The 26,291-nt window shown below is 41.0% G+C and overlaps 1 protein-coding gene across 1 annotated transcript; it reads left to right on the forward strand.

The window, feature by feature from the left end:
- Positions 1 to 106: 106 nt before the first annotated feature.
- Positions 107 to 25,930, forward strand: prtga (protogenin homolog a (Gallus gallus)). Its single transcript, XM_074666736.1, has 19 exons — positions 107 to 242; positions 1,457 to 1,759; positions 10,197 to 10,341; positions 10,495 to 10,628; positions 10,819 to 11,115; positions 11,205 to 11,364; positions 11,747 to 11,994; positions 13,887 to 14,051; positions 14,852 to 15,157; positions 15,953 to 16,141; positions 20,747 to 20,842; positions 20,930 to 21,116; positions 21,708 to 21,835; positions 22,133 to 22,303; positions 23,698 to 23,874; positions 23,994 to 24,117; positions 24,233 to 24,377; positions 24,680 to 24,793; positions 25,446 to 25,930. Exons 1-19 carry the CDS (start codon positions 176 to 178, stop codon positions 25,872 to 25,874), a joined length of 3,585 nt encoding a protein of 1,194 aa, XP_074522837.1. The 5' UTR covers positions 107 to 175; the 3' UTR covers positions 25,875 to 25,930.
- The last annotated feature ends 361 nt before the right edge of the window (positions 25,931 to 26,291 follow it).

The following is a 26,291-nucleotide window of genomic DNA, read 5'->3' on the forward strand; positions in this document are numbered from 1 at the left end:
GACTAAACCCTTCACTGAAGATCCACAGACGTGATTAATTGAGTGATGTCCATCCCTGAGAAGGGAAGCTCCACTCCTGCAGCTCCACAGCAGACCCCTACCTTAGTTGCAGCGCAGTTCATGAGGAGGAAACAACTATGAGAGAGTAGCTAGCATGCTCGGACAATTCATGTAAATGGCGCCCGTCAAAAGGACATTAAATCAGCGCTTGCTGTTCTTTCTCTTTATTCTTCCAATCTCAGGTAAGCCTCGTTTTAAACTATATGTCGTTTAAGAAACTTTGTGCTTGGTTTATCAAATATGACCATCTGTTACCTGCATGTTAGACCGCGGACCTTCAACGGGAGCTGGGGCTCAGTTTAAAGCTCCTCTCTGTGTAACTTATCGGTTCAATGTTGACGGTTTGAACGTCAACGGTTTGCCTCAGTGTATTTTAAATGTAAAATGTAACGCAACACCACAGTCACGAATGAAAATGGACAGTTAATCCTCAGTATCCGGTTTAATGTCGTTTTATTTGCTTGTAAATTGTCTTAACTGACTGTCAATGGTAAAGTTATTTATTTCAAACCTTACGAAATGCCAAATCCCAGCTAACGGTGTCTTACATTATAGATAAGATATAGCAGCTTATTTTTTAAAATTACCTTAATTTGTACCTAAAGGATGTGGTTGTTATTTTGTAAGGTTCTTACGTAGTTTCTAACAGTCACATATGTTGTATTTAGCTATCAAAGCAGGTTAGACAAGTGTAAAAAGACAGATATCCTAAGTGTATGCAAATTTATTTAGAAAGTGCTCATAGTTTCTCTCACTGGAGGACTCGAACATCAGTGTCAGTCCGACTTAAACACTTTGCTCTGATATAAGTCTGGTACATTTTATATCAACAGTAAAGCTAATATGAAAACCAATGTTTCAAATATTTAGACATCTGGCCACATGTGGCCAAATAGTAATAAAAACATACTGTTGATGTATTTAATAAAGCCTTTCAGGGATGAATCCCTCTCTCAGTTAAAGCTCACATTATTACATCATTATGTAAGAGCTCATGCTGAGAGATCAGTAATAGATTTCTGTACACACTAAAGAGACTAATAGGATCAACCGTTTCACCTTTAGCTAGTGACTTTATGAGCCATAAGTAATTGGATTAAAGTGGAACAGAAAGACTGTATGACTCCACAGTTTGATTACTGTACAGTACATCGGACCCCCTGCTGGTGGGCCTCTCACCCTCTCAGATGTGATTATATAGCATTTCAGGGCCTTTTAATCTGTATCATCACTGAACCCATCTGAAACCAAAGTCTTTAATTTGCGTTTAAGCATTCAGACTTGTGTAAAATTCACATGCTAAGGCAGTAGTAAGATTTTCTAGGCGCCTGTTTGTATCTTTTTGCAGATGACCTCTCTCATATCTCATGTGTGTTTTTTCTCCCTTGTTTTACAGGTGTTTTATGCTTTAGTGAATTGTTTTTCATCAAAGAGCCCCATGATGTCACCGTCATGCGGAAAGAAGCGGTTATTTTGGACTGCCAGGCGCATGGAGAATCACCCATCGATGTTCGATGGCTGAAAAATGGAGTGAAAGTTGTGGAGAACGAACGGGTGTATCAGCTCGCCAATGGCTCCCTTTTTATTTCAGAGGTGGAGAGCAGAAGAGGAGACAAATCAGATGAAGGGCTCTATCAGTGCCTTGCTCAGAACAAATATGGAGCAATTTTGAGCCAGAAAGCCCGTCTTACAATCGCAAGTGAGTATCATGCTGAAGTGTGGAGAACATAGATTGAAATGACATGCGATATAATACTTGTTCCTGCAGTGTCAGACTCAATGCCACCAGCATTCATAGAGATGTAAACTCAAACATTTTCATAAACATTTTTTTTCATTGTTTATTTACTTCTTTCTGCATATTTTTGCATTCAGACCATGTTATGTTGCAGCAATGGTGGAAGTGGGACAAAGTCTTCAAAGTAAAAGTAAAATAATTGTGTCCATTGGTGTGGTAATGAAGGAGCAGCAGATTTGAAAGGTTAGGAGCTGTCCAGTATACCAGCGCTCCAAAGCTAGAGAGCAGATGACCCCTATTCACAGGCTGAGGCTTTCATGTTATTGCACCCTGATCGCTTGAGGAATTGTTCTTTTGGAATGCTTTCTCCTCCCGCACCATGTGAGCTGGCCTCATATTTTAAAAGGGGGAGGTTGAAGGGAGAAGCTCCAGGCAGAGATGGTCTTGTGGGACTTAATACACCTTCCTCCTACACCACAGGCCATGCATCTTGCTGTGCCACTTTTGCAGATTGTATGTTGACCCTTTATCAGCGTGCCAATCTGTACTTAAACATGCGGTTTTAGCATTCCAGGGAAGATGCTGAAATATTACTTTCTGCTGTGTTTAATGAGGCTGTTGTGCAGGTTGTTTCATGGTTTTGTAAACCCATCTTATCATGCAATTTTCAAGGCAGTGTATTCTTCTACTTAAAAGTCTTTTTATACTTGTTTAGTAATGTGTTTGAGACCAGTAGAGGTAAAATGGTGAAGATCGAGAGATTCTTGACTTGAATTCAGGAAAAACGTTGTAAATTCTGTATCAGTGAATGCTAAAATGTGCTTCTCTGAGACTTGCATCCTTCATCTTTGTATGAGGATAAACAGAAGCTGAAACCACTGCCAGCACTTTAAAATCGTCCTCTCACTGAAGAAAAATGGAGTGCAGTAAGTGTGATGGATATTATCTAGAACTTGAGTAAATAGTCTTATTAATTAATAGAGTAGTTAATCTGCTTTATAGTTTGAATTTTAAAGGTGGTAAAAGCTGCCAGTAAGCTTTACTAGTTTGTTTTAAAATGGCCCTTAGACCTGCTTGAGGGTCTATCTGGAAGCTCATAAAGTTTGCACATACCTGGGAAATGCTCAGTTGAAGGACACAGTGGTAGCTGTGGGGGTTGTTGCGAGTGTGTGCACACACACATACGCACACTCACACAAATGCGAATTACTGTTTCCCAGTACCACTGTCTTTACCCTGAGTGTCTAAATGACCAAACTTTATTGCAGCCCTCACCGGGTCAGAAAGGGCTGGAGGCTTTGCACACAATTGCTTTCTGCCTCACTACTCTGGTGAAAGAGTGAAAAGTTTTTCACTCTAGCTGTTTTTTGTTCTGCTCGCAAAGGAACAGGGTTTGTTTGGGGTTGATTGTTTTCCCTGGTATCAGTGGACAGAACAGCTAGACCTGTTCAACTTTGCAAAAGTAATTAGATAACTTTATTTGTCAAAAACCAGAGTTTGTTTGTAATTTAACAAACTAATTAAAAAGCTTCCATTGAACAGCAATAATCATTTGTGTTAAGATCAGTTCACATCATCAGATTCTGATGTGCAGTCATTCTTCTTCGATGCATTTCAACTTAAGAGAGGCTAAAAATTGAAATAACCTTCAAACTTTGGCCTCCAGTTTGCTACATTCTGAGGTCTTCACTCATGTTCATTCTTATGCTGGAAGATGGATATGGCTTCATGCTGAGAGCTTTACTACCTACCTTCAGATATCATTAGATATCTTTCTGAAATTGACTACAATTTCTTTTATGCCAGCTTCGTTCTTTAAACATTCAAGACAGCGTCACCTTGGTTAAGTTAGACATACTCATGTGCAGGGATCCTACCCATGATGATCATTTTTGTCCTCTCAAGTCAAGTCATTGTAAAGCTGATTGTGTTTGTGAGGCATGTGATGGGGATGATGGAAGGTAACCTTAAACATTGTCCTGTTGAAGCTCAAAGGTGAGAAGGGATTTGGCCATGATGAAAAGGAATGTGACACATGAGCCTTACCATGTGACTTTTGTCAATAGACTTTAGATTGATGGGGATTTCAGAAGAGAGATGGCCCCCTGAGATGACTTCCTTTTTTTTGGTTTGGTGAACACTTTTATCCCAGGAACACGAGGCATGTTAACTTGAAACATTAGAAGATAAAGCTGAGCTCTCGCATGTCGATATTTATATGTCAGATATTGACATGTTGATTGTTGAAAGTAAAACTCCAATTCCAGAAACAGTTGCAGGTGATGAGTCCAGTAAGCTGAGTGGGACGTACTGTAGACGTGTGGGCCTATTTGTAGATAACCCATTTTTGGCTTCATTAACAGCTGTGTTGGATTATGTGCTAGGTAGAAGTTGTACATTTATCTGTAGCGCAGCTCTCATGAGTAGCATAAGAACCCAAAGCTTATAACTACAAAAGCTTATGCCCCTCTTAAAGGTTCTCAGACCATTCTTTTAGATCCAGATGTTGCATTTCTTATATAAATTATAAAGCAATCATATAACTTTAAACTGAGTGCAAAACGATTAAGGAGATTTTGGTGGAGCTAATACTGCTGCTTTACTTAAGCAGTGTGCCCCTAAGCAGCTACATCAGCACCTTAGTATTATCTCAAGTTGCCAAGGAAGTGGGTCTAAGTTGTGCTAGCTTGGCACGATTAGAAACCCTAATAAGAAAAAAGTAAAAAGTGTGAACTGTGGTGTGAATGAAAAAAAAAAGATCTTAAGTGAGAAAACTCAAAGCCTGGAATCTTGTTTTTCTCCTCTGCTGGACACGAAAGGTTACCATGGTTCCCCTGAACGGCAGGCCAGGGGTCAAAGGTCTCTTTAAATTGTTCAATAGATGGAGGGCAGGGGGACATAGCACAGGGCTTAAATCTTACCTACAACAATACTGGATTCTCATCTAGATTTGTCATTTGCTTCAACACTCAGTAAAGGTCCCCTTTGTTTTAATTAGCATCTCTTTCATCTGTTGCTTTAAACGTCTTTTTTATTTTTTATATATTTAATTTCACCGCATGATTTTTGATAAATGCAGTGACAAATGATGATTCTGGGTTTTTTTTTAAATAACAGAATGTGGCCCTTCACAAATTGACTTCTTCTTCTTCTCCATGTGCTGATTTGAAGATTAGAGACAATGAAGCCACTGTGTGTGTGCTAAGTGGAGGGTTGCTGTTGAATGATTGGAAAACTTTGTGGCAGAGATAAGGGATGGGAGGAGGGGGATGAATGCTTCTTCCAACATTGCTCCCCCACTGACTGGGTGGTGCTTTGAGAGGTCACGCTGCTCATGGGAATAGTTCTTTGTTTAGCCAGGCCAGTGGTCACTTGACTATCCTGCAGCCTGTGTGGAGCAGCAGCACATCTGCCAAGTAGCCTGTGATTGATTTGTGAGCTTTTTTAGCACTGCATTCTTCTCCTTCTTGCTTATCAGCCCGCTTGTTTTCCTTGAGACTTATTAATGTTGACCGAGGATCCCTGAACGTTGTTATAGATTCATCAGTCATTTGATATTGGATATTTTGTGATGGTTCTAAACAGAATGAACTTATTTTAGTAACACCTTGCTACATACTTCTGTTCACTATGGGAATAAGACACATTTTGATTGAGGGATAACTTTTCACGTTTTTTCATGGCTCTCCTGGTGCTGAAAACCATCAATCCTGCAGGATATAGAGAGAATGATCAATTTTAATGTCTCCCCTAAAAGATCAGACCCTTGGGGGAGGGTGGATTGAATTAGGGGTGATTGGTGTGTGAAGGTAAATGTTTCTGGTGAAGAGCTGGTAATATCTTCACATGAAGAGCTCAATAGTCTTTCAAGGTGCAGGTTGGCTAGGAAACTGACCAGAGGCGTGAGTGCTGAACTAATTCCTGGCATTTGTAAGGGAATCTTTGTTTCTGCCTGACCCGTTTGCTGACCTTCCGTTTGTTGAGCTGCTAGCATCAGCAGGCCCATCTGTTACAAGCTGGAGTGGGTCAAATACAGCTTTACTCTTCAGGTTTACTTTGTAGGTAGGTTGTAGTGTGTCAGGAGGGTAATGCTTGGCTTTTACTTTAATTCAGCATGCCACAGCAGCACTCTGCACTAACTTTTCCACTGGCAGCACTGGTGCCACTAACTTTCTCAATTGGTCACACCATCCGACCAAAGCCTGTAACTCTGCTGAAATAAAAAATAAATAAAATTAAAGCACAACAACTAAAATGCATGTGTTTACATGTCAGGGTTATAATAATTGAAAAACATTTTCGTTGAAATAAAAATAAAAACAAGGCCTTACATAAAATAGATTTATTAAAATTGTGACATAAGTTTACAAAACTAACAAAAAAATGATAGAGAACATGTCTTCATTTTTTCCTCTTTGTCAATACACGTCATACATAAACTCATTATTTAAAACAGACCTAACGACACACCAACAACTCCTGATCTGGGAGGAACTTTCCCACTTTTTAATCAACTCTACCAATGTTGTCCTGACTTGTCCCCCCGAATTTCTCCTGGTGATCCCCCCAATTTTAAGTATGGTCCTATGATCGCTAATATTTTTTTAAAGTCAAATCAAATCCTGCTCTTGTGCCTTTCATCGAAAACTCATAAAACATCCGCCCTTCTCCTGTAGTTGGTTTGATCCAAAGACACTGCATTCGACCCTCTCTGACCGTGGTCAAAAGTTGATTCATCCTGTGGTTAGCTCTGATTTCTCTGTCTAGCATGAGCTCCAACAGCATCCTCTTCAACAAGAAGAGTTTAGAGCTGCGGGGATCTTTAAGAGAGGAGGCTGAATGTTTCTGTCACTACAAAAGTGTAACACTTGTTGTCGTGAAGTTGTCTGTCTTTGGTGTGTGATATGGGCTGCACTTGTACGGTGCTCTGTCTCCAGAACAGGAGAGAGTGGAGGAGACTGAGTAAGTCAGTGGAAAAAACACAATTTCTTAAACAGTGCCTGTGATAGAGGAAGTATTAAAACATATGCAGTGGCACGAATGTGACCAGATGGAATTCAAACAAAAGGTCTCATTTGTGACCATTTTGCTGTCTCAAGCCCTGCACGGTGCTTGTAGTAAACCTTGTTGTGCCTAATTGTTCTATCATGATGAAACGTCAGAAATTCAGAAGAAGAAGAATCAGAAGAGCATTTTGTCACAAAACATTGCATGGTGCAGCTTTTTTCATGCCTGTTATCAAGAGAGGCCAACGTGACATGTGGGGAAGAGGCCACACCGTTGAATTCAGAATCATCTGCTTGGGGATCAGGGCTAGGAGCCACTATGTGATACCATCACCTGAACAGAGGCAGTAAGCAACAGCGCTTTTGGTTTTAAGTAATGATGCAGTACAGTTTGGTGATCCCCAACCAGGATTTGTGGCGGCGAGAGGTGAAGTTGCTGGAAAGAGGAGATTGTTAGTAGTACAGTTTTTTTGTGCTTTTAAGTAATACACAGTGGAATGAACTCCATCAGAGTTGGTTTAATATGCTTCTGAACTCATGTTTGTATATAATGATGGCAAAGGAAATGACTCTGTTATTTGTTATTTTATTCAACACTCTTAACTGATTATTTCAGTTCAAAGGAAAAATAACACTTAGCATCCTGTTAGCCTTGATCTTTTCATCTGCACATTAGATCCCCCACGGCAAACATCATTGCTCAGAGGAGAAGGTCAATCTCCTGTTTTCAGCTGGCAGAGCTCTGACCAACACTCCACAAGCCCCAGCAGCAATAGATTTTCCACCTTGTCTTAGTAGTTTATCAATAATCAATGATTATCCTGCTGTTTGTCAATCCAGCATCATTTGACTGGATGTACACACAAAGTAGTGAGGCAGAGGGTGAGTGCAACTCATCCCCCATGCCCTGCAGACGTATCACTTCAACACATTGATGGCTTTTTTTGTGAGAGCCTGCGTTAACGCTGGGGGTGAGAAAGGGCAGGAATGCGTTTATGTGGTGCAGGGATGTTGATGCCTATCTAACTTGTGTCTTTTCATCAAGCAAATACATTGGAGCTAAGTAGGGTAACAGTTGAGAAGTAATTTAATGTTGTATGTCTTTGGCGTAACAAACTAAACTAAACTAAGAATAAAATGATACATTGCAGAAATAATCTGAAACACCTCTCAGTGATCATTTTTACTTACAGTTTACCAGATGATGCAGCCATAATCAATCCAGCAATCACAAATTATGTATACGTATTATTGTGTTTTTATCGCTGCAACTCTTTGCTCTGCTGTGTCCAAAATGTCAGGCCAAATTAGAGGCAAGATGCTGTCACTTGTGCAAAAGTTACAACTCATTGGAAGGTAACTCTGCTGACGCACAGCCATCCATTATGGCTTTCATTGGCAGCATTGTGTGTATATGACCCATGAGGGATTTCCTGTAGGTTTTCCTCAAAAGCAGAGTTAACCACAGTTTTCTGTTGTAAATTATGATGCAACAATTTTGAATATCAGCTAGAGCTGAAGCGATTCCTCGAATTATTCGAGGTACTCGATTACAAAAATTACTCGAGTAATTTTCTCCGCCTCGAGGAATCGTTTGATTTCAAAAAAGATCAAAGAGTGGTATTTCAAATAGAGCTGAGGCCATATTAAGAGAGTTTTCAGACCCTGTAAGCTACCTCTTATACAGAAAAGCAACTAGCAACAAATCTACCTTTTTTTCTGGAGTTTGGAGACGAATGGGTCATTCTACGAAACGGGTGCCATTTAGGTCCGCAACATTTGATGAGATGTACAAGGCACAAAAAAGGTGTCAAAGTGTGTTTACAAATTTTGGAGCAAGTGCTCTTATTGACATGCTGTATCAGAAAATTCTATTTCCTAAAGAGAAAAATTTTCATTTGAAAAATAACTGCTCTTTAACTAAACAAAAATGTATTTTATCTGATTACTCGATTAATCGATGGGATTTACAGTAGAATACTGGAATACTAAAATATCAGAGCAAAGAATCAATATGTGAGGCCAAACAACATGGCTTTGACTATACCAAGTATCTAGTTGCGATACGCTAGATGTGGGCCAAGAAAAGTACCACAGTGAGTGTGTTGATGACTTATTTAAGAGGTGATAGTTTCATCCTGTAAGCCAGCAGCAGATTGACTCAGAACAGACCAGAATAAAATAGTAATGTGGGGAAAAACTCACTGATCTATTGATTTCCCTGTACCTGTTCCCTGGATGTTATGATGTATTGATAATGACGGAATTACATTGAGCCTACTGTGATGTTAACTGATTTTAGTAATCTCTGTGTTTTCTCCCTATAACGCACAGCAGAGCAATTGATTTCTTGTTACAAATGCTTGGCCTCAGGCTTGCGTAGCCTTTTGAACACAGCGGGGGACAGTATTGCTGTGAAAGCCCTTAATGGCTTTCAGGATGATTTAGTACAGCAGAGGAGGAAGAAAAAGTCAACGAGAGAATTAATTAAAACTTCAGTCATTATTAAGTGCATACATGCTCCTCTGTTCGCTGTTTTTTTCACAATAAATGGCCTCTTTGTAATTCGCATCAGGCCTCATTTGCCTGCTGCTCAGCTGGTGGCTGACAGCTCAGTTTCAGGGAAACTCTATATGTGCAGGATGTAGCTGTTTCACTCCAGTCATCACCTTCCTGCTGCACTCAGCACGTCTGTAGCTTTGTAGGTAGTTTCTCTTTTTTCTGACATCCTCGCGTTCTCAGTGAGATGAATAGAGGTATGGAAAACAGCTCTGTGTTTTGAAAGGGATAGTTTGCGTTCAGAAAAATGACACTATGTTAATTCAGTTACAGGTAAGATGTAATTTAGATTGAGATAAAGATTAGACCTCTATTGTGTCTCAGTTTTGTGTCCAAACAAGTTCTGTAGGGAGTCACAGATTGAAACACAACACCAGGTTTCACTACAGGGAAACACCTCAAGGCAAAGGCGTTTTCCTTGACTTCACCTTGTAAAGAAGACATTTAAAAGAAGACTTGATTGCTCTCTTGGGGTGAAAGCAGATTAATTTATAAGTTGGCGCAAGCTAATGCTACTTTATCTACAACTTTTTTTTCAGCACGTGAGGTGAGGGAAGTTAGTAAATGTTGTTTTGGTAAAGTAGTTATTAGTAATCGAGTTAAGTAATAGTCGCCTGTTTGAAGTAGGATCCTTATTTTGTGAGCCCAGCAGAATTCATCTATTGATTGAGATTCAAACTGTATCATCCCAACAAAATGTTAACTAAGCAACAGCATGTAGAAGCAACAAATTGCAGAGGACACAAATCAAATTCCATTTTGCATAATAATACAGAATGTTTGAAGCACGTAACATGTTTGTTAAAGGTTCTTGTTGCTGTGTTCTGCTGCAGGTATCTCGTCTTTTACAATCCAGCCGATGTCAATAGTGGTGACTCAAGGCTCAGTCGCCAGGTTTTCCTGCAAAATCAGTGCTCACCCTCCTCCAATCATCACCTGGGAGTTCAATCGAGTCACATTACCCCTCAGCACGGAAAGGTATCCACTCTGTTGTGTTTGGTTTCTTTTAATCAATTATTATTTCCTCATAGATTGTTCATCAGCCACAATCAGAGTTTAAGACTTTAAATGTATCATCATTCCATACTGTGAAAGCTAAACACTGTTTTTTTTTTGTTCCCGGACATCCAGGATCACCGTCCTGCCCAGTGGTGTTCTTCAGATCCACGGGGTTCAGCGGTCAGATGCTGGAAATTACCGTTGCATCTCGACTAACATTGCCAGCCGTCGTCGAAGCACAGAGGCCACCCTTACTGTCACTCCAGGTGTGTCAAACAGTTCTCTCTTTTTCCTTATACAAAGTATTAATTAAGTTTGACCAAAAACTGTAATTTAACTGTGAGTTTATTCATTGTAGTAGTAGTTGTGAGACTGCTCTTATAGAGAGCAAAGATACAACACATACATATGCGCACAACTCTCCGTTACGTGCACTAAAGCTGTTTTCCCCCGCAGCTCCCAATCCACAGCTTCCCCAGAGACCTCGCATCATCGCTGGCCCACAGAACATTTCAATGTCACTGCACCAGACTGCCATCCTGGAATGCATGGCCACAGGAAATCCCCGACCCATCATCTCCTGGAGCCGCGCGGACAGCAAGTCTATTGACGTTTACAACACCAAAGTGTTGGGAAATGGTAACCTCATCATCACAGACATCAAACCTCAGCATGGAGGCATCTACATGTGCAGAGCCACAACTCCGGGAACCCGAAACTACACTGTTGCTGCAGCCAATGTCACAGTTTTAGGTAAAGACATTTGTCAATACGCAAAGCTAGTTTTAGTTAAATCTGAAACTTCATAAGCTAATTTCTCTATCTGGTCTGTTTTTCCTAAGCACCCCCCTCCTTGGTTGAGTGGCCAGAGAGCCTGACCCGTCCACGTGCTGGCACCGCTCGTTTTGTGTGCCAAGCTGAAGGAGTTCCAACACCGCTAATCTCTTGGCTGAAGAACGGAGAGAAAGTTCAATCCAATGGTCGGATTAAGATGTACAACAGGTATCCCTCTCTTGATTTCAAAGAAACCTTAATCTGCTTTGCTTGCGTGTCAAATGTGTTTGTATCCATATATACTGAGGTTTGAAAACAGGTACGCTGACTCTTTAGAGCATTAAAGACTTTTGTAGCAGTCTTTTTTGACCAATTTACAACATTTTAAATAAATAATTCACTGCTTTCCTTACAGTAGAAGGGAAACTGAATAATTTACAGTTCTGCAATCAGGGCTGTTGTTGGTTTCACTCTAGCTCCTCTTCATCTGTCACTGATTGTAAAAGGTAATTAGAGAATGAGTCAAAGCTAGTGATGAGCCTCGGATATTAACCATCTGTGTGCATACTCTTCATCTGTGTGTGTGTGTGTGTGTGTGTGTGTCGCACAGCAAACTGGTCATCAACCAGATCATCCCAGAGGATGATGCCATCTATCAGTGCCAGGCAGAGAATGAGCAGGGATCGGTCCTCGCCATGGCCAGGCTCATCGTTGTCATGTCTGAGGATCGGCCGAGTGCTCCCAGGAATATTCGAGCAGACACTGTGTCGAGCTCTGCCATCCTTCTGGCTTGGGAGAGGCCTCTATACAATGCGGATAAAGTTATTGCATACTCAGTGCACTACATGAAGGCTGAAGGTAAGTGCTGAGTTAATGGGCCAGTAAGAAATTTAGAAGATTGATCATATTTTACTGTATTTGTGCGAAGCAGAGGCAATAGCTCTAGTAGGAAAGCATTGATATGTTTTGATATTTCATGTTTATAACGTATAAGAGTTTTTCTCTGGGCTAGCTATGTTGAGATAAAAAATAGCTCTTAATAGATGCAGAAGAAAAGATATCTCATTTAGTTTTTACTTCACTTCAACCTTTATCACTGTTAAAACCTGTTACTTGCATATTTACCCACATTGCATTTACACCACAGGAAGAATTTCGTAGAATATCTTAATCCCCCCAAATCCAATTTTCAAACTTGCAGTCTTTATCCTCAGACTGGAAACTGAGTTAACTGTCCTTACTTAAACCTAGTCTTTAAGTTTTACATAGTTCCCTCTGGAGGATTCATTTATTTATTCCTTTCACTTGTATTCAACAGGTCACCAGCTCTAACTTTGTAAAATACAAGAAAATAATACCTGATTGTCTTAGAAAAGAGTAGTTTTGGATCTTAATTTATGGCAGCTCTTGACTCAAAAATATACAGTGGAATCTGACTATTTGGTGTAATGCCATGCTGGTGGGCTGAAGTTTAGTTAAAAAAATCCCTGAAAATACAGAATAAATTTTTCTTAAAAATCAATAGTTTATTATTGACTAGCCACTGCGTGGAGTCCAAGATGAGGGTTTCTCTTCCTTGATGAAATGCAGGATGCAGACAAGACTTTTCACAAAAGGCACAAAGGTAATAGTGTGGCAGCAAAAACGCCATTCAGCTTTCCTGGGAACTCTTACAGACAAGAGTCACATTCAAACTATGTGACATTTAAAAAAAAATCAGCTTGTTCATTCAAGCACTGCTCTTAATTATAATGCCACTGACTTTCATTGGAGGGAAAAAAGTACAGGATTCAGCGAAGAAGAAAGGGACACCTGCTTGATTTTGTTTAGGATAAGGAGGTTAGAATAAAAAAAAACACACCCTGACAAATTCTCTGTCCTATTCCTGAATAACTGGAATTCGTCAGGGTTTTTCATGCACTTAAGTTAGATTTAGTGACATAGTTCCTTAGTCCCGGCCTCTCTGAAAAGCTTTCATAGACAATGACAGAGTATCAGTCAGTTGTTTTGCACCTGAAGCCTGGCACTACATGAGGCTCCAATGAAAAGAGGCACCAATTAGTTTGTGTGGTTGAGAGTCCAAAAGTGTGTTTTCTGTAAGAGCTGTGGGAGGTTGTGAATTGGGCAGGAGGGCAGGCTTTGTTCCACTTTTCAGTTAGGCTTACTGGGGCATAAAGACCACAGAGTAACCCTTTTTGTCTACTCCTTGAGGACCATGTTTACCAGGTCAGAAATCAGACAAGGTGAGTCTTTGTTGTGGGCACAAGTACAACATTTGTGACTATGCTAGTCTGTTGAAACTAAATAAGAAATACACAGTAGGTTATCTGAAATTTTTTGCTAGTTAACAGAAATAAATATCTGTATGGTAGAAATGTTTGTTTTTGTTGTTGTTGTTTTGTAGTCATTGTCCTAGACTTTGATATTCCTGATTGTTGGTGGGTATGGCTTTAAACCTTTTACTGCAAAAATTTGTCTATACAAATGTTCTTGTTGAAAAATTAACTTAATTTCCAGAATGACTGATCCAGGTATCTTTTAACTTGTTGTATATTCAGCTAGATATAGATATAGACAAAAACACACAAAAATCAGTCAAATAATTGCTCTGTGCAGATCTGTAGATGCAAATATGCACATTAGAAAAGAGAAATGAAGAGTGCAAAGGTAATGAAATTGATAAAGTTACATATTTTGCTTGATTGGTATCAAATGGTATCAACATTCCCTGTTTTACAATGTTTTTTCAGGATTGAACAATGAGGAATATCAAGTGGTCATTGGAAATGATACAACTCGCTACATAATTGATGACCTGGAGCCAGCTCACAACTACACTTTCTACGTGGTGGCCTACATGCCCATGGGAGCCAGTCGAATGTCAGACCATGTGTTCCAGCACACACTGGAGGATGGTGAGCCATACATACACAGTCATCCCCAAAGGATGCTAACTTCATTCTTTAATCAGATTTACAGACTCCAGCTTAAAAAGAGAATAAGTTTTTAACAAAAGAAGAGAAATGATTTGTAAACACAGTGTGTTGTTATATTTGCATGTCCACATACAGAAGCTCACTTGTGAATTTGTATGTCTGTGTGTGTACCCAAAGAGTTTTGCATCCCGGGGAAACCTCATTTGCTCATGCTGTTGGCCTTCGGGTCAAAGGCTGCAGTGAGTCTGTTCTACATGACTGAGAATATTAAATGATATCATATACGTAGCTTGAGGGGCATGCTCAGGGTCACCTTAAGTAGGTGCTCTGGAAAAGGCAGTTCAATTCCTTCCTATTGATGGAACAGCAACGACCATTTTGAAATAGTTTGACATGGGACGCCTTTTGTGTCACTTTTTGACTTGAATGAAAGGATTTTGTAACTTCATTATTGTAGCGCTCCTTTATTATCAGCTGCTGTGATTTGCATCATTTCTTGTTTTTGCAGTCAATGCACATTTAATAATTGAATATTCTATCATTGCTTATATGGTGTTGTAGTGCAATGTCTAAGAAAACATGTAAAAGGTCCAAACAGGCTTCTTACCCTTGGGCTGTCCTGTCCTTTCTCTGACACCTCTCATCAGACATCATCTGTGTTTTCTGTCCCTTTCTCACCTCTCCTCCTCCGGGTTGTAAGGGGACTTAAAGGCCATGTGGTAGGTTATGTAACTTACCAAATATGATTTGGGTTCTTTCTGTGTCTTGCTGGTCTTTAGTACCCCTCCGTGCCCCTGAGCTCAGCCTCACCAGCAACAGCCCCATGGACATCCAGGTGTCTTGGCAGCCCCTTCCAGACAAGCTGAGTCGTGGCAGAGTTTCTACGTATCGTCTGTCCTATCGCACCAGCGCTGAGAATACAGTCTCACAGGTTGAGCTCCCTGGAGAGAAGACCCAGCATCTCCTGGAAAACTTACAGCCTGACACCATTTACCTGCTGCGAATTGCTGCTGCCACCAGAGTAGGATGGGGGGAGCAGTCCGCCTGGACATCCCACCGCACTCCAAAAGCATCCAGTGCTCGAGGTACGACATTTAAAGATTTGCTTAGATTTTTTTTTTAACACAAGTGCACATGTGTCAAAATATTTGAATTTACTGAGCTATTACACAAGTAACCACACTTTGAGGAAAGTTGACCAGAAAGCTAAAAATTCTCTAAACGCTCCTCTTCTATTTGGACCATGAGGCAGAGGGAAGAGAAGAGCCTCTCTAGTAATCTTGTTAAAGCGTTGGGTTTGTTACTCTCTGACCTTCGCCCTGCACTGTCAGTAACATTGGAAGGGTTTCAGTCATGGGTCATAAAGGGAGCGACTCAGGCCTCTGGGTGGGAAAGAGTATATGGCTGCTTAGAGTCAAATCTAAAGCACTGTGGTGGGGGAGGGGAGGATTTGTTTTTTTTTCCTGCCCATCACTTTTGCCTCCTGTCTTTACTTAGAACTCAAACAGGGGTCTTTCATTGGTAAACGTATTTCCCCTCTTTCCGAAAATAAAAATGTGTGAAATTGCTCCCTCCCTGGTGGAGTTGTCTCTGTTCTGCATGAGTGTGAAACAGCTGCTGAGGCATCAGATGATAGTTTCACTTTCAAAGAAAACTCTTTCCCAGGAACCTTTTCGGTCCAACACATAAATACTTCAGGTGGCATGTCAAGAAGAGAAATGTCACTCATAAAGTCTTTGAAGTCACGTTTGTTTGAAATCCAAGATTTCAAGACATGCTGTGTTTTAAACATGTGACTCTGGAAAGACGGTGTGAGCACTTAAAACTATACTTTATGGACATCATTGTGATCAAATTCTATTCTTTTTTATTATTGTTAGTTCCTCTGGCTCCAGACCTACATTTGGAGCCTCTGAACTGCACCACTATACTGGTGCGCTGGCAGCTAACACCCAGGAACTCAGCCAGTGTGCAGGGATACAGACTGTTCTACCACGAGGAGAGCCAGTCGGAAAGCGCCCCACTTCAGCTGCTTGCCTCTGATCATACACACACCATTGGAGGTCTTGGTGAGTTCCAGCCCATGTTTCCTTCATGAAAAAGAGGATTAAAAGCCTCTCTTCACCTCATTATGTTGTTTTGTTAAAGAAAAGTACTCTTCTGACACTCATAACTTGTGAGAAATTGTAGGTATGGCTTTCCCTCATTACTCTTCTTCTGGTTACATGGAGAAAAATTAAGATACATAATACTTGTTTATTAAAAGTTGCATTTCTTAAAAGTCATGTAAAGTTTTCACTCTCACATTGACCTTAGCAGAGTAGTTCATTGAAGGCAGGTATGGATTGCAGTAGCAGCTTGTATTGACAGCCGGCCTTATGAGTGATTAATTGGCTTAGGTCTTGTCATGTGTGGAGCATCACAGAACAGCCCCACATCCCACATTCATGACCCTCCAACCTCTGCTCAAGATCCCAATGTGTGTGTGTGTGTGTGTGTGTGTGTGTGTGTGTGTGTGTGTGTGTGTGTGTGTGTGTGTGTGTGTGTGTGTGTGTGTGTGTCTCCAGCAGCTGCTGTATGGTGTTTGAGGAAAAGCACGGCTCTTCTGGCCTTTAGGTCAGATTCATTTTGGCCTTTTTTTGTTTGAGAGAGGAAAGGGGGATCAGGCCAATGCAGTGGACAACTGACCATCTGTGGCCAGAGGGGGTCAACCAGCTGGTCAGCAGCTGACTTGTAAATCAGGCTGGTCAGTGCTAGAATGGGATCAGAGAGAGAGAAGGATAAGGATGCACTATAAATTACTTTAGGTGTTAACTCTTAACTGCTGCAGGCATATCACCATTTAGATATTTAGTTTCATGACTCTAACACTGCTGAAGTTAATGAAGCACTCCATGAACAATTACTACTGTAACTAATGTTACTACAACACCTTTATCCATGTCACTTCACGCATGCATTTATTTAGGTATATGAATGACCCACTGGGTTTAAAGTTGCTGGCTCTCTCTTGCTTGATAAGCTACAGCTGCTGATGGGAACTCAGTCCAATCAAGTTAAATTAACAGCATCAAAAATAGAGCTTCAGCTGTATCCGAAGAATCATCTTATTGTTCCTCTCTGATAAAGGAGCTTTGCAGTGCTGTGTTTTGAAGAGAGGGAAGCTGTTTTGTGGAGGCAGATTTATTATGTGTTTTATGACTGCTTTGAGCAGTGTTGCTGGAGGTGCATTGACATCAAAGACCCTCATTGTGTTAGGCTTTGAGAGCCACAAAGATAGTTTATTAGCCAAGACCTAAAGGAAACGCAGGCTCTCACCATCTGAGCTGTAGGTAGAACAATGAGTATGGCCTGTGAGCTCACTATCTTGCAGTTTGAGATTTCTTTCTCATGAATTAGCTGCAGCACAGGGTACAAGGAGGGAGAGGTATAAAGTGCTGCATCTGACCTCCTGTGTGCCAACACATCCTGCATCAGAGGAGAAACCCTGCTGTGCTCTAAGGAATCCAAATGGTTTTTTGCAGTTTATTTTGACACATTACTCTTGTTTATAAGTAAAGCTGCATTCGAAGCATCTTTGCATGGAATTATTTCTTCAAAATCTTTGATTTAAGTGTTATTTGCTGGGCATTTGTGGGACTCTTTTACCACAAAGACTTGGGAAAAGTCTTGTCCACGTTTTCTGTCTTTAAAGCTGCCACTGCTGAATGTTGATTACTTTCAGCAGGTGACCTTTGAAAATTGTATCTGCTTTTACTGTAAGTGGCATTTCCTTTTACCTCAGGGATGTTGTACACAGCGGCAGTCCCATTTTTTGCCGATAACATTGATTTTTTTTTAACTACCAGCTGTGGTAAGACTAAGCTCTGCTGATACAGCATCATGTACAGCTGCGGAAGGACACGCTCCCAAGCCAGTGGTTAAATTATCACTTATGATCATCCAGATGATTGAAAGCACACCCTGAAAGACAGGAATGCTGATGAGAGGCTCCAGTTGGGTATAGATGACCTTTCCTCACATGTGTTTTCTCTGCTCGGCCCATGAGAGGAACACGTAGTCATAGTCAAAGCCGAAATACCTTTCATACCTGTTGGCACCAGGCAATGATGTGTGCTCAACTGTAGATTTACCTCACTGCTGCAGGCCGTCCTTCATCTCCACCGCTTCTTTTATTGAACGCAAGGCAGAGCATGAGCCACAACACAGATATGTGGTCTAGACATTTGTTTGAAAGGCTATTTTTTATTTAGCTTGTGTGTGTACATCAGTGCATGTTTGTGTGTTGATTTGAGAGAGTGAGGGAAAAAGACAGGGTAAAAAGGGGGAGGACAGGGAGAGAGATGATAGATGCTGGTGTGAGGGTTCATGCGGGAGTTGACATTTATGGCCCCTGTTCAGGCCTGGCTTGCTGCGGCCTGGGGGGCCTTTTGCAGGCCAGAACAAAACCTCAGGGGCCAACAGGATCAGCACTTTGGCTGTAAAAAAGGAGGTGACCACAAATGGCTCAAATATGCCCTTTAATACAAGCAGCATAATTTATGGGAGTGAGGCTGTGTGAGATTTATCCCAGAGGGGCAGGCAAGCAAACATGGTCACTGAAGGAATGGCAACTCTAGAGCAAGGCTTTCTAAGAAAACCAACAGAAGCAACGCAGCCACATTTTGAAAATTGCAGCTCACGTTCTGAAACTGACTTTTGATAAAGGTTAGTGAACAGAAGTAGCTGCTACTCATTTTTATTATTCTGATGAGTTTTTAATGTCATTTGTTTGCATTTCCAGCTCTTAAAACATTGGGATTTTATTTTTTTTTTATGTGTGATAAAGCCTCATGCAGGATATTTGTAAAAAAAAAAAAAAAAAGTCAACTGCTTTTTGTCAAATAAAAAGGCCTCTAAAATCAATGAAATAACATTTAAAACTAATAGATTAGACAGATTAATCTATACCAAAGGGTCAGTTATAACAAAAATGTGAAGTGTTTTAAGTACAATAAGATCTTCTATTTAAATGACTTTGTGTTATGACTGGATCAGTTGTATTACTCGGTTAAATTTAGTTTTAACTTAAGGTATAATGAGAGTTGATTTATCTCATCACGTTTGAAGAATAGATCTTCAGGTGTAGAGCCTTTTGTCTTTGAAGAACAAAACACCTCTAAATACTCTCATATCAGGAACACTTTGTCATCACCTATTAAGTGGCATTTTATTTTTGACTCTTGGTGTTTCCCTGTTTTTCCACTCACTTCCTCTGCTTGACCCTCCCCCTTCGGAGAGAGCCCTATAACCCCTCCTTTTGCAGGATTTAGCTTGCCCAGATTCCATGTCAAAGGTCGTGGCCCAGATGTCACAGCTTCCCCCCTTGCAGAGCTACTCTCTCGCATAATTATGGCAGGCCCATTGTATCGTGGGGCTGGGTAGAGGTGAATACTATGTGCCGGCTCCTCTTCAGAGGTGGACATTGAAGCAGAACAAACTGGGTAAACTAAGTTGTTTGAAAACCATCCACCTTCTGCTTTATTAAACCAAAAAACCTTTTATTAGTAAACTTTTTCATGCAAGTGCTCAGTCTTTGCTTCTTATGCAATTGACAAAAGTAATCAGTACATTGGGATATTTTTCCCCTTTGTCTTTGCAAACAGTCGTGTAGTTGAGAAAGTAGAGGATCCCTCAGCTGGAGTAGAGGCTGTTCTCATATTGCACACCCATGACCTCGGATTCTTTCAGAGTTTAATCTCGGTCTGACCTGCCTGCCCTGGTCTGGCTCCAGTGAAACTCCTCAGGGCTGCATGGGGGTGTACATAGCACGACTCTACCCCTCTTAAATCTCTTTAAACTCTATGGAGCTAAAATCATCCCCGGTACCCCCTGTCTTCTCTAAAATCCCTTAAGATAATTATGAAAAAAATATGTATTGCAGTTATATCCACTAAAAAGTCATATGTAGGCCTTAAAAGAGTGTAAACTAAAATTTTTGAAGGTCAGTTTGCTTTTTATTTTAAATCTCTGTGAAATAAAGATACAAATTGATTTCAAGCTTTGATCATCTTATGCAACATTCAGATAAGATTGTGTGATGATCCTTTTTGGGTAAAGGGGGCATTTGGTCAGATGGCTTTTGTTCAGTCCAGGGTCCTTAGGGTCACTGAGGCCTACTGTTGACCGTCAGAGGTGTCCTCCCCAGGGGACTTTGTCCTTCAATTCAACCCCCCAGACTTAGGATCTGAATAGGAGTGGCCACTGACCACTGACCAGCAGGCTGGGGAAAGGGTCTACGTATTTGCACCCAAAAGGCTCAGGGTGACAAGGTGATGGATGTTGGAGTTCTTCTGCTGTGCTGCAGAAACTGACCAAAGGACTCATGGCACTGAGCATCTGTCACACAGCCTCACCTCTTTTTCCCACCACACCATCACACTAGAAACCCTCACTGACCCCTCACCCACACAGCCCAGGCCTCTTTCAAGTATCACCCCTGCTTCCTGTTGGCTGTAGAGTCACCTCATCTATCTTGGTGTGGTGGTGAGGTGAGTGTTGGTGAATATAAGTCTCAGAAGATTGTTTACCTGATCCAGACCTGAAACAACAAAGGGGCTAAATGTTGGCTGTTTTTCTCATTTGCAGGATGTGATTTATTTTGCTTTTTTGTGTTTTCCTTTTTCCCAACACAGACCCGAGGAAGAAGTACCATGTTAAGATTCTGGCATATAATTTTGTTGGAGATGGTTACCAGGCAGACCAGACTATCAGCACTCCTGGATGTGTTTGTAAGTCTCCCAATATTTTCAGCAAGACATGTTTTGTCAGTGTGTCTGTAGTATGTGGGAAATAACATTCCTGTTCACATATCTCAGCTGTTAGAGATCGCCTGGTGCCTCCACCACCTCCTCCACATAATGTTAATGCCAAGACTAACAGCTCCACCGCCATACTTCTGCACTGGGGTCGACCAGCCTTTACCTCCAGCCATGCAGTCAACTACACTGTCCGCTGCAACCCAGTAGGCCTGCAGAACGCCTCCCTGGTGCTCTACCTGCAGACGTAAGACATTTTCAATTATGTTTCTTTCCTGTTTGCAGAAAAGGGGTGCATGAGAAGTGAAACCAGGTGTAACACATTAAACTTGGTTTTGTCCACCTTTTCTGGTTTGTCTCACAGTTCAGCTCTGGTCCTAACACCTTATTCTTATTGGATTGTATTTCAGCATCGCCACACGTTATCTCACTTAAGTTGCTTTTAAACGCTTCTGTCTTATCAAAACAAATTTTCATCACTTGTTGAGGAAGGTTTTCAGGTCAGTGGAGCTTCTTTGATGTTTCCTCTGCACACTGCCAGCACAGCTCTACGTTGCCATCTGCTGGCCAAGACGCCTTATCTAAAGATCACAATCAAACTTGGCATGTGCATATTATTGTAACCGGTTTAAAAGAGACAAAGCTAATTAAATTCATGATATTTTTTTTCAACTTTGTGGATTAGCATTAAATTTAACTGAATGTTTTTTAAAGAGGTTCAGAAATCTACACAATTAAATCTGAACACCACAGCAAATCAGGTTGAAAAGATGTGTATGATGTGTATTTGTTTAAGCGTATTAATGTCTTAAGTCCCTGAAATGTCTCTCTTTTACAGGAATGATCAGAGTCTCCTGGTGCGAGACCTTGAACCAAACACCAAGTATGAGTTTGCCATTCGCCTTCACATCGACCAGCTGTCCAGCCCCTGGAGTCCTGTGGTTTATCAAAGCACTTTTGCTGATGGTGGGGGCAAAATTAAGAAGTATTTTAGTTTTTTTTCATTGTTTTTTGAAGAAATCTGAGAAAGAGATTGTGAACAAGAAGGTTTTGACAGAGGTACACTCACAGGCGACTTGTACATTTCTTGTCCACCTTTATTTCTTCTTCCACTTGTTTTAAAAGAGAAAAAAAATATTTGGAGGGGTTCAAATCTAAAATTCTGAGAATTCAAACAAATGATAATAAAAGAACGCCTCGCATCCTGTTCTTTTGTTCAAATCATTCAAGAAATCTTTTTTCTTTTCTTTAATCCCCACCCAGCTCCCACTCTGTCCCCCTCTAACGTGAAAGTGACTCTGATTGAAGAGGACACAGCGCTAGTTTCATGGAAACCTCCAGAGGAACCCAATGTTGCTGTGACACATTACACCATCCTGTATGCCTCCAGACACGCCTGGATCGCTGGGGAATGGCAAGTGCTGCAAAGAGAAGGTGAGGAGACGTGTTTAGATTGAGCTTCTTCAGGTGTGTAAGGGAAGGGTACACACAAAGACCTCCTCTCATTCCACACAAAAGGACCGTTGCAAATCAGTAACTCATTCCAGCTTCTATCTAAAGCATTGTTCATGGTGCCAGGACAGCTCTGGCTTAATGCTTTTTCCTACTGATAAAATCTGATTGGAGGTTCAGCTTGATTTGAACAAAGACTTTGATTACTCCTGTGTCTTGACGTTTCTCGAACAAAGATCACTTTTGTACCAGTTAGTTTAAAGAACAGACCACTGATGGTGGTTCATGGTGTGCTTCATTTTACAGATTCTCAATCTAGTGTTTACTGTCGAAAAAAACACACATCATTGAAGTTTTGAGATTGTATGGGTGTTAAGAAAGGGAAAATGTTTTTATAATTTGTTGCTGTGAGTGAAACACTGTTAACTGTCTATTTTTGAAGACTTTGTAAAAAAAAATAATCGCTTTTACTAAAAGAGTATCTGGCAAATTAAAGATGTTAAAACAAAAATCTTGTTTCAAAAGGTATTAGATATTTTACAGAGTCATCTTTTATCTTTGTGTTTATACACACACACACACAAACGTGTATATATTTATATCATCAGAAACAAAACATGTTTCATGTGATGAAGAGAAGATTTCTAAAAAGTTAGCTTTTTAGAGTTAGGGAGGTGGACTTCAGTCTAAATGAGTCCCCTTTACCCCCAGGCATTAGTCACCATAAAGCTGTTGTTGTTTCTGGTTTGTGAGGCAGTGTAGGTGTTTTTGGGCCACATGACCTCTGGAAACACACAAAAAAGACACACAATTCCACATTGCCCCTTTTAGAGGGGTCAAAAGTGAAGCCTCTCACAAAGCCCCTCCAGCTTAGCCCAGCCCCCCCATCACCTCAAACTGAACACCCACCCCCCTTTCAGTCTCTGCTGGGACCCTTCTTGTGAGTATAGTGGATGGTACTGGACAGGGGTATGTGTACAGCTCTGATCTCCTGACCCTTCCGGCTTCCTCTCAGAAGCTCCTCTCAAACATCCCTTTCAGCCTGGAGGATTGATTTGATGTTTTTCTTTCTCACTGTCACAAAGCCCTGCTCTGTGGAGTTAACTCTTTAAAAGCAGCATCATTGTTGATACTTATTTATTTTTTTATCAAGATTGTATCTTATTCCAGTGTTTTATTAAATATGAGCATCAAGGGGATACTTTTTTCCTCCTGTTTTCACATGTTATGCTAATTTCATCTAACCTTCTGCTGGCAGTAGCTTTATAGTTGTTGTTCCAAACACCTTTAAATGTGACATGATGTGGTCAAAATGTTTAAAACATAAACTGTAGATAATTTGTTCAGTTAAACACCAGAGTTGTTTTCACCAACAGGGAGCATCACCATGGCTCTGTTGGAGAACCTGAAGCCTGACCAGGTTTACTTGGTGAAAGTTTCTGCATCCAACAAGATGGGAGATGGTCCTTTTTCTCAAACAGTGGAGCTGACTGTGAGATCAGATCTCTCCTCTCATGATCAGAGGCTCTCCCGTGGCTCCTCACACTCCACAGGTCAGTAACACCTAAACCTCTGTACATGCTGTTTTTGGGATACTCTTTGAACAGTCATTGAATCTCTTTAAGCATGCATTATGGCAAAGGATTGACAGTATCTCTTTCATCCCTCACAGGCTTTTCTGATAGCTTCTACCACCTGGATCAGAAGTCGATGACAGGCATCACTGTGGGAGTCTGCATTGCTCTCATCTGCATTATCATCTGTGCTTTCATCATTGTCTGCAGAGGAAAAAACAGGTAACGCGCACATCCATGAAAAACGGAACCAAACCCAAATCCTCCGACAGCCAAGCCCTGCAGTTTCTTTGAGCTTTTTTTCATCAGTACTGATGCTTAATTTATGTACTTGCAGAAAATTTTCAGCTGTAAAAACATACGCTGAAGGTGGAGGTACGTTGTCCTCCTCTGCTGCAGGACGTCTGGGATCTGATGGAGAAGCTGAAAATGCTGATGTGACTGTGCCTATGATGAGCCCATCGTATTTTATTGATACCAAGGTACAAAAATTGTGTACATCAAATTCACAAGAGTCTTTGAAAAGATTTGGGAATTTTGCATGAAACCCTGAAGAACAATGGTTTAACCCACATTGATAGGTACAACGTGCTTAAATCAAACAGCAGCAAAAAAAAGAAGATCAGTCCTCACACTCACTGGCTTACACAGAAGTTTATTAAAACACAACTTTACCTAGACTTAACTTAACTAGAAGCACATCAAATGTAGTTTCAGGAGCTGTAAAACAAATAGAAACTTAAACAATCTGCTTCAGTCTTTACAAATGTATTCTGAATTGCAGGGTGGAACAAACCTCATCATCAATTCTCAGGGCCCGGTACAGCCCAGCTCTGAGAAGAGGGAGAAATGGTTTTCCTTCAGCAGTAACATGAAAAAGGACAGTAAAGCAGCACAGGTGAGATAAAAAGTGTCGAGTATATGCCTGAGAAATTGTCACTGTTAAGATTCCCCTTCCTCTGATTCTAACTTTTTGTTGCTGAAACACAATAAGGACATGGTTTACTCATGACGTAGTTTTAAAGCTTAAAGTGGATGCATGCCTTCTCCAGCTGCTTCTTTTCAACCTGTATCTACAGGCCTCATTCATCTCACCCCCAAGTCTCTTCTTAATTTTGTTTTTAGAAAAGTCCAAGGCAGTTTTATGGACTTATTCTTAATCTAAAAAAAAACCCTGCTGTCATGTGCCCCTTTAATGCCCCTTAAAAAGGCACATGACAGCAGGATCTTATGTACACAGAAATCACACAGGGTCGTTAAGGGAAGGAGACAGAAGTTAGGAAAGATTAAATTACATAAAAAGGTGCTTCTTACACAAAAACATATTTCAAATAAGAAAATGTGTGAGTTTCAGAAACTTTGCAAAAACTGCACATGTGGGTTTGTTAAGTGTCCTCCTAGGACTGGTTGGTGAATGAGGCCTTTTGTTTTTCCTGCATGTAAAAATTATAAAGGATATCAAGTTTTCTCTATCTCTGAGACACTATCTACAACTCACCAACGTAGCTATAACCACCATCTAACTAAAGCAACAATTTTCTGTGCTCCAGAATATGAAACAAGGCATGCCCCCCTACCAGGCCAGTACAACCACAGTGTTGACCTATGAGGCAGAGCTGTCTCCAGACCAGCCCACCACCCTGCAGACCATGTACTGGAGCTCCAGGGACACAGAAGGCTCCTCCAACAGCGAGGGCAGCCATGCAACTGGGGACTCGGGTCGTTACTCTCATGACGAGACTGAGATGTCCAACCTGTCTTCACACAGCAGCCGCCCGCCGTCTCTGACAGCGGAGGACAGTGGAGACTCAGACAATGCGGCCTCATCTGAGGAGCCGTTGGAGCCGGTAGAGGAGAGTCAGACTGAGCGCAGGTTGAAGGAGTCTGTTCAGAGCGGCTGCTGTCAGCATGAAGCACAGAGCAGCTTTCCCTCTGCACTGTCGCTCCATGTGAGTGGGCGTGTGCCTGAGTGTGTGTGAAGACAGTGTGTGAGTGTGTTTGAGTTTATGCCTGGGTGTGTGTGTGTGTGTGTGTGTGTGAGTGTTTGTGTATGAAAGAGAGATAAGGCAGGGTGTACTTGCAAAAACTGTGCTGAAGCTGGTTAACTTACCTCAGCACGACGACACTAAACAAAAAAAACAGCCTGTGCCGCTCCAAATCATATCTTGCTGATTGTTATTTAGTCTCACTTGTTAATCTGAGAGAAAACTAAAAACTTGAGGGTAAAACCATAAAACTGAGATATTGGAGAGGTTATTTAGAATTATTTCTTGACTAGAATCACTCATTTTCTTAAGCCTAATCAGAGGTTATGTTTTTATCCTTTAGTTTTTGGAGAGATTAAAAAAAAACACACATGTTGGTTTATAAATTTAAAGGCACAGGTGGACAGAACT

The sequence above is a fragment of the Halichoeres trimaculatus genome, unplaced genomic scaffold (assembly GCF_033239565.1).
Source record: "Halichoeres trimaculatus isolate MK-OKI-2021-1 unplaced genomic scaffold, fHalTri1.1 fHalTri1_scaffold_3, whole genome shotgun sequence".
NCBI classification, from domain to species: domain Eukaryota; kingdom Metazoa; phylum Chordata; class Actinopteri; order Labriformes; family Labridae; genus Halichoeres; species Halichoeres trimaculatus.

Excerpts from the sequence above, each read along its gene's own strand:
- prtga (XM_074666736.1), top strand. The coding sequence starts at position 176 with ATGGCGCCCGTCAAAAGGACATTAAATCAGCGCTTGCTGTTCTTTCTC. Across the intron at positions 20,843-20,929 it reads CAGCACTCCTGGATGTGTTT|CTGTTAGAGATCGCCTGGTG; the intron begins GTAAGTCTCCCA and ends CACATATCTCAG. Across the intron at positions 23,875-23,993 it reads TGGCTCCTCACACTCCACAG|GCTTTTCTGATAGCTTCTAC; the intron begins GTCAGTAACACC and ends CATCCCTCACAG.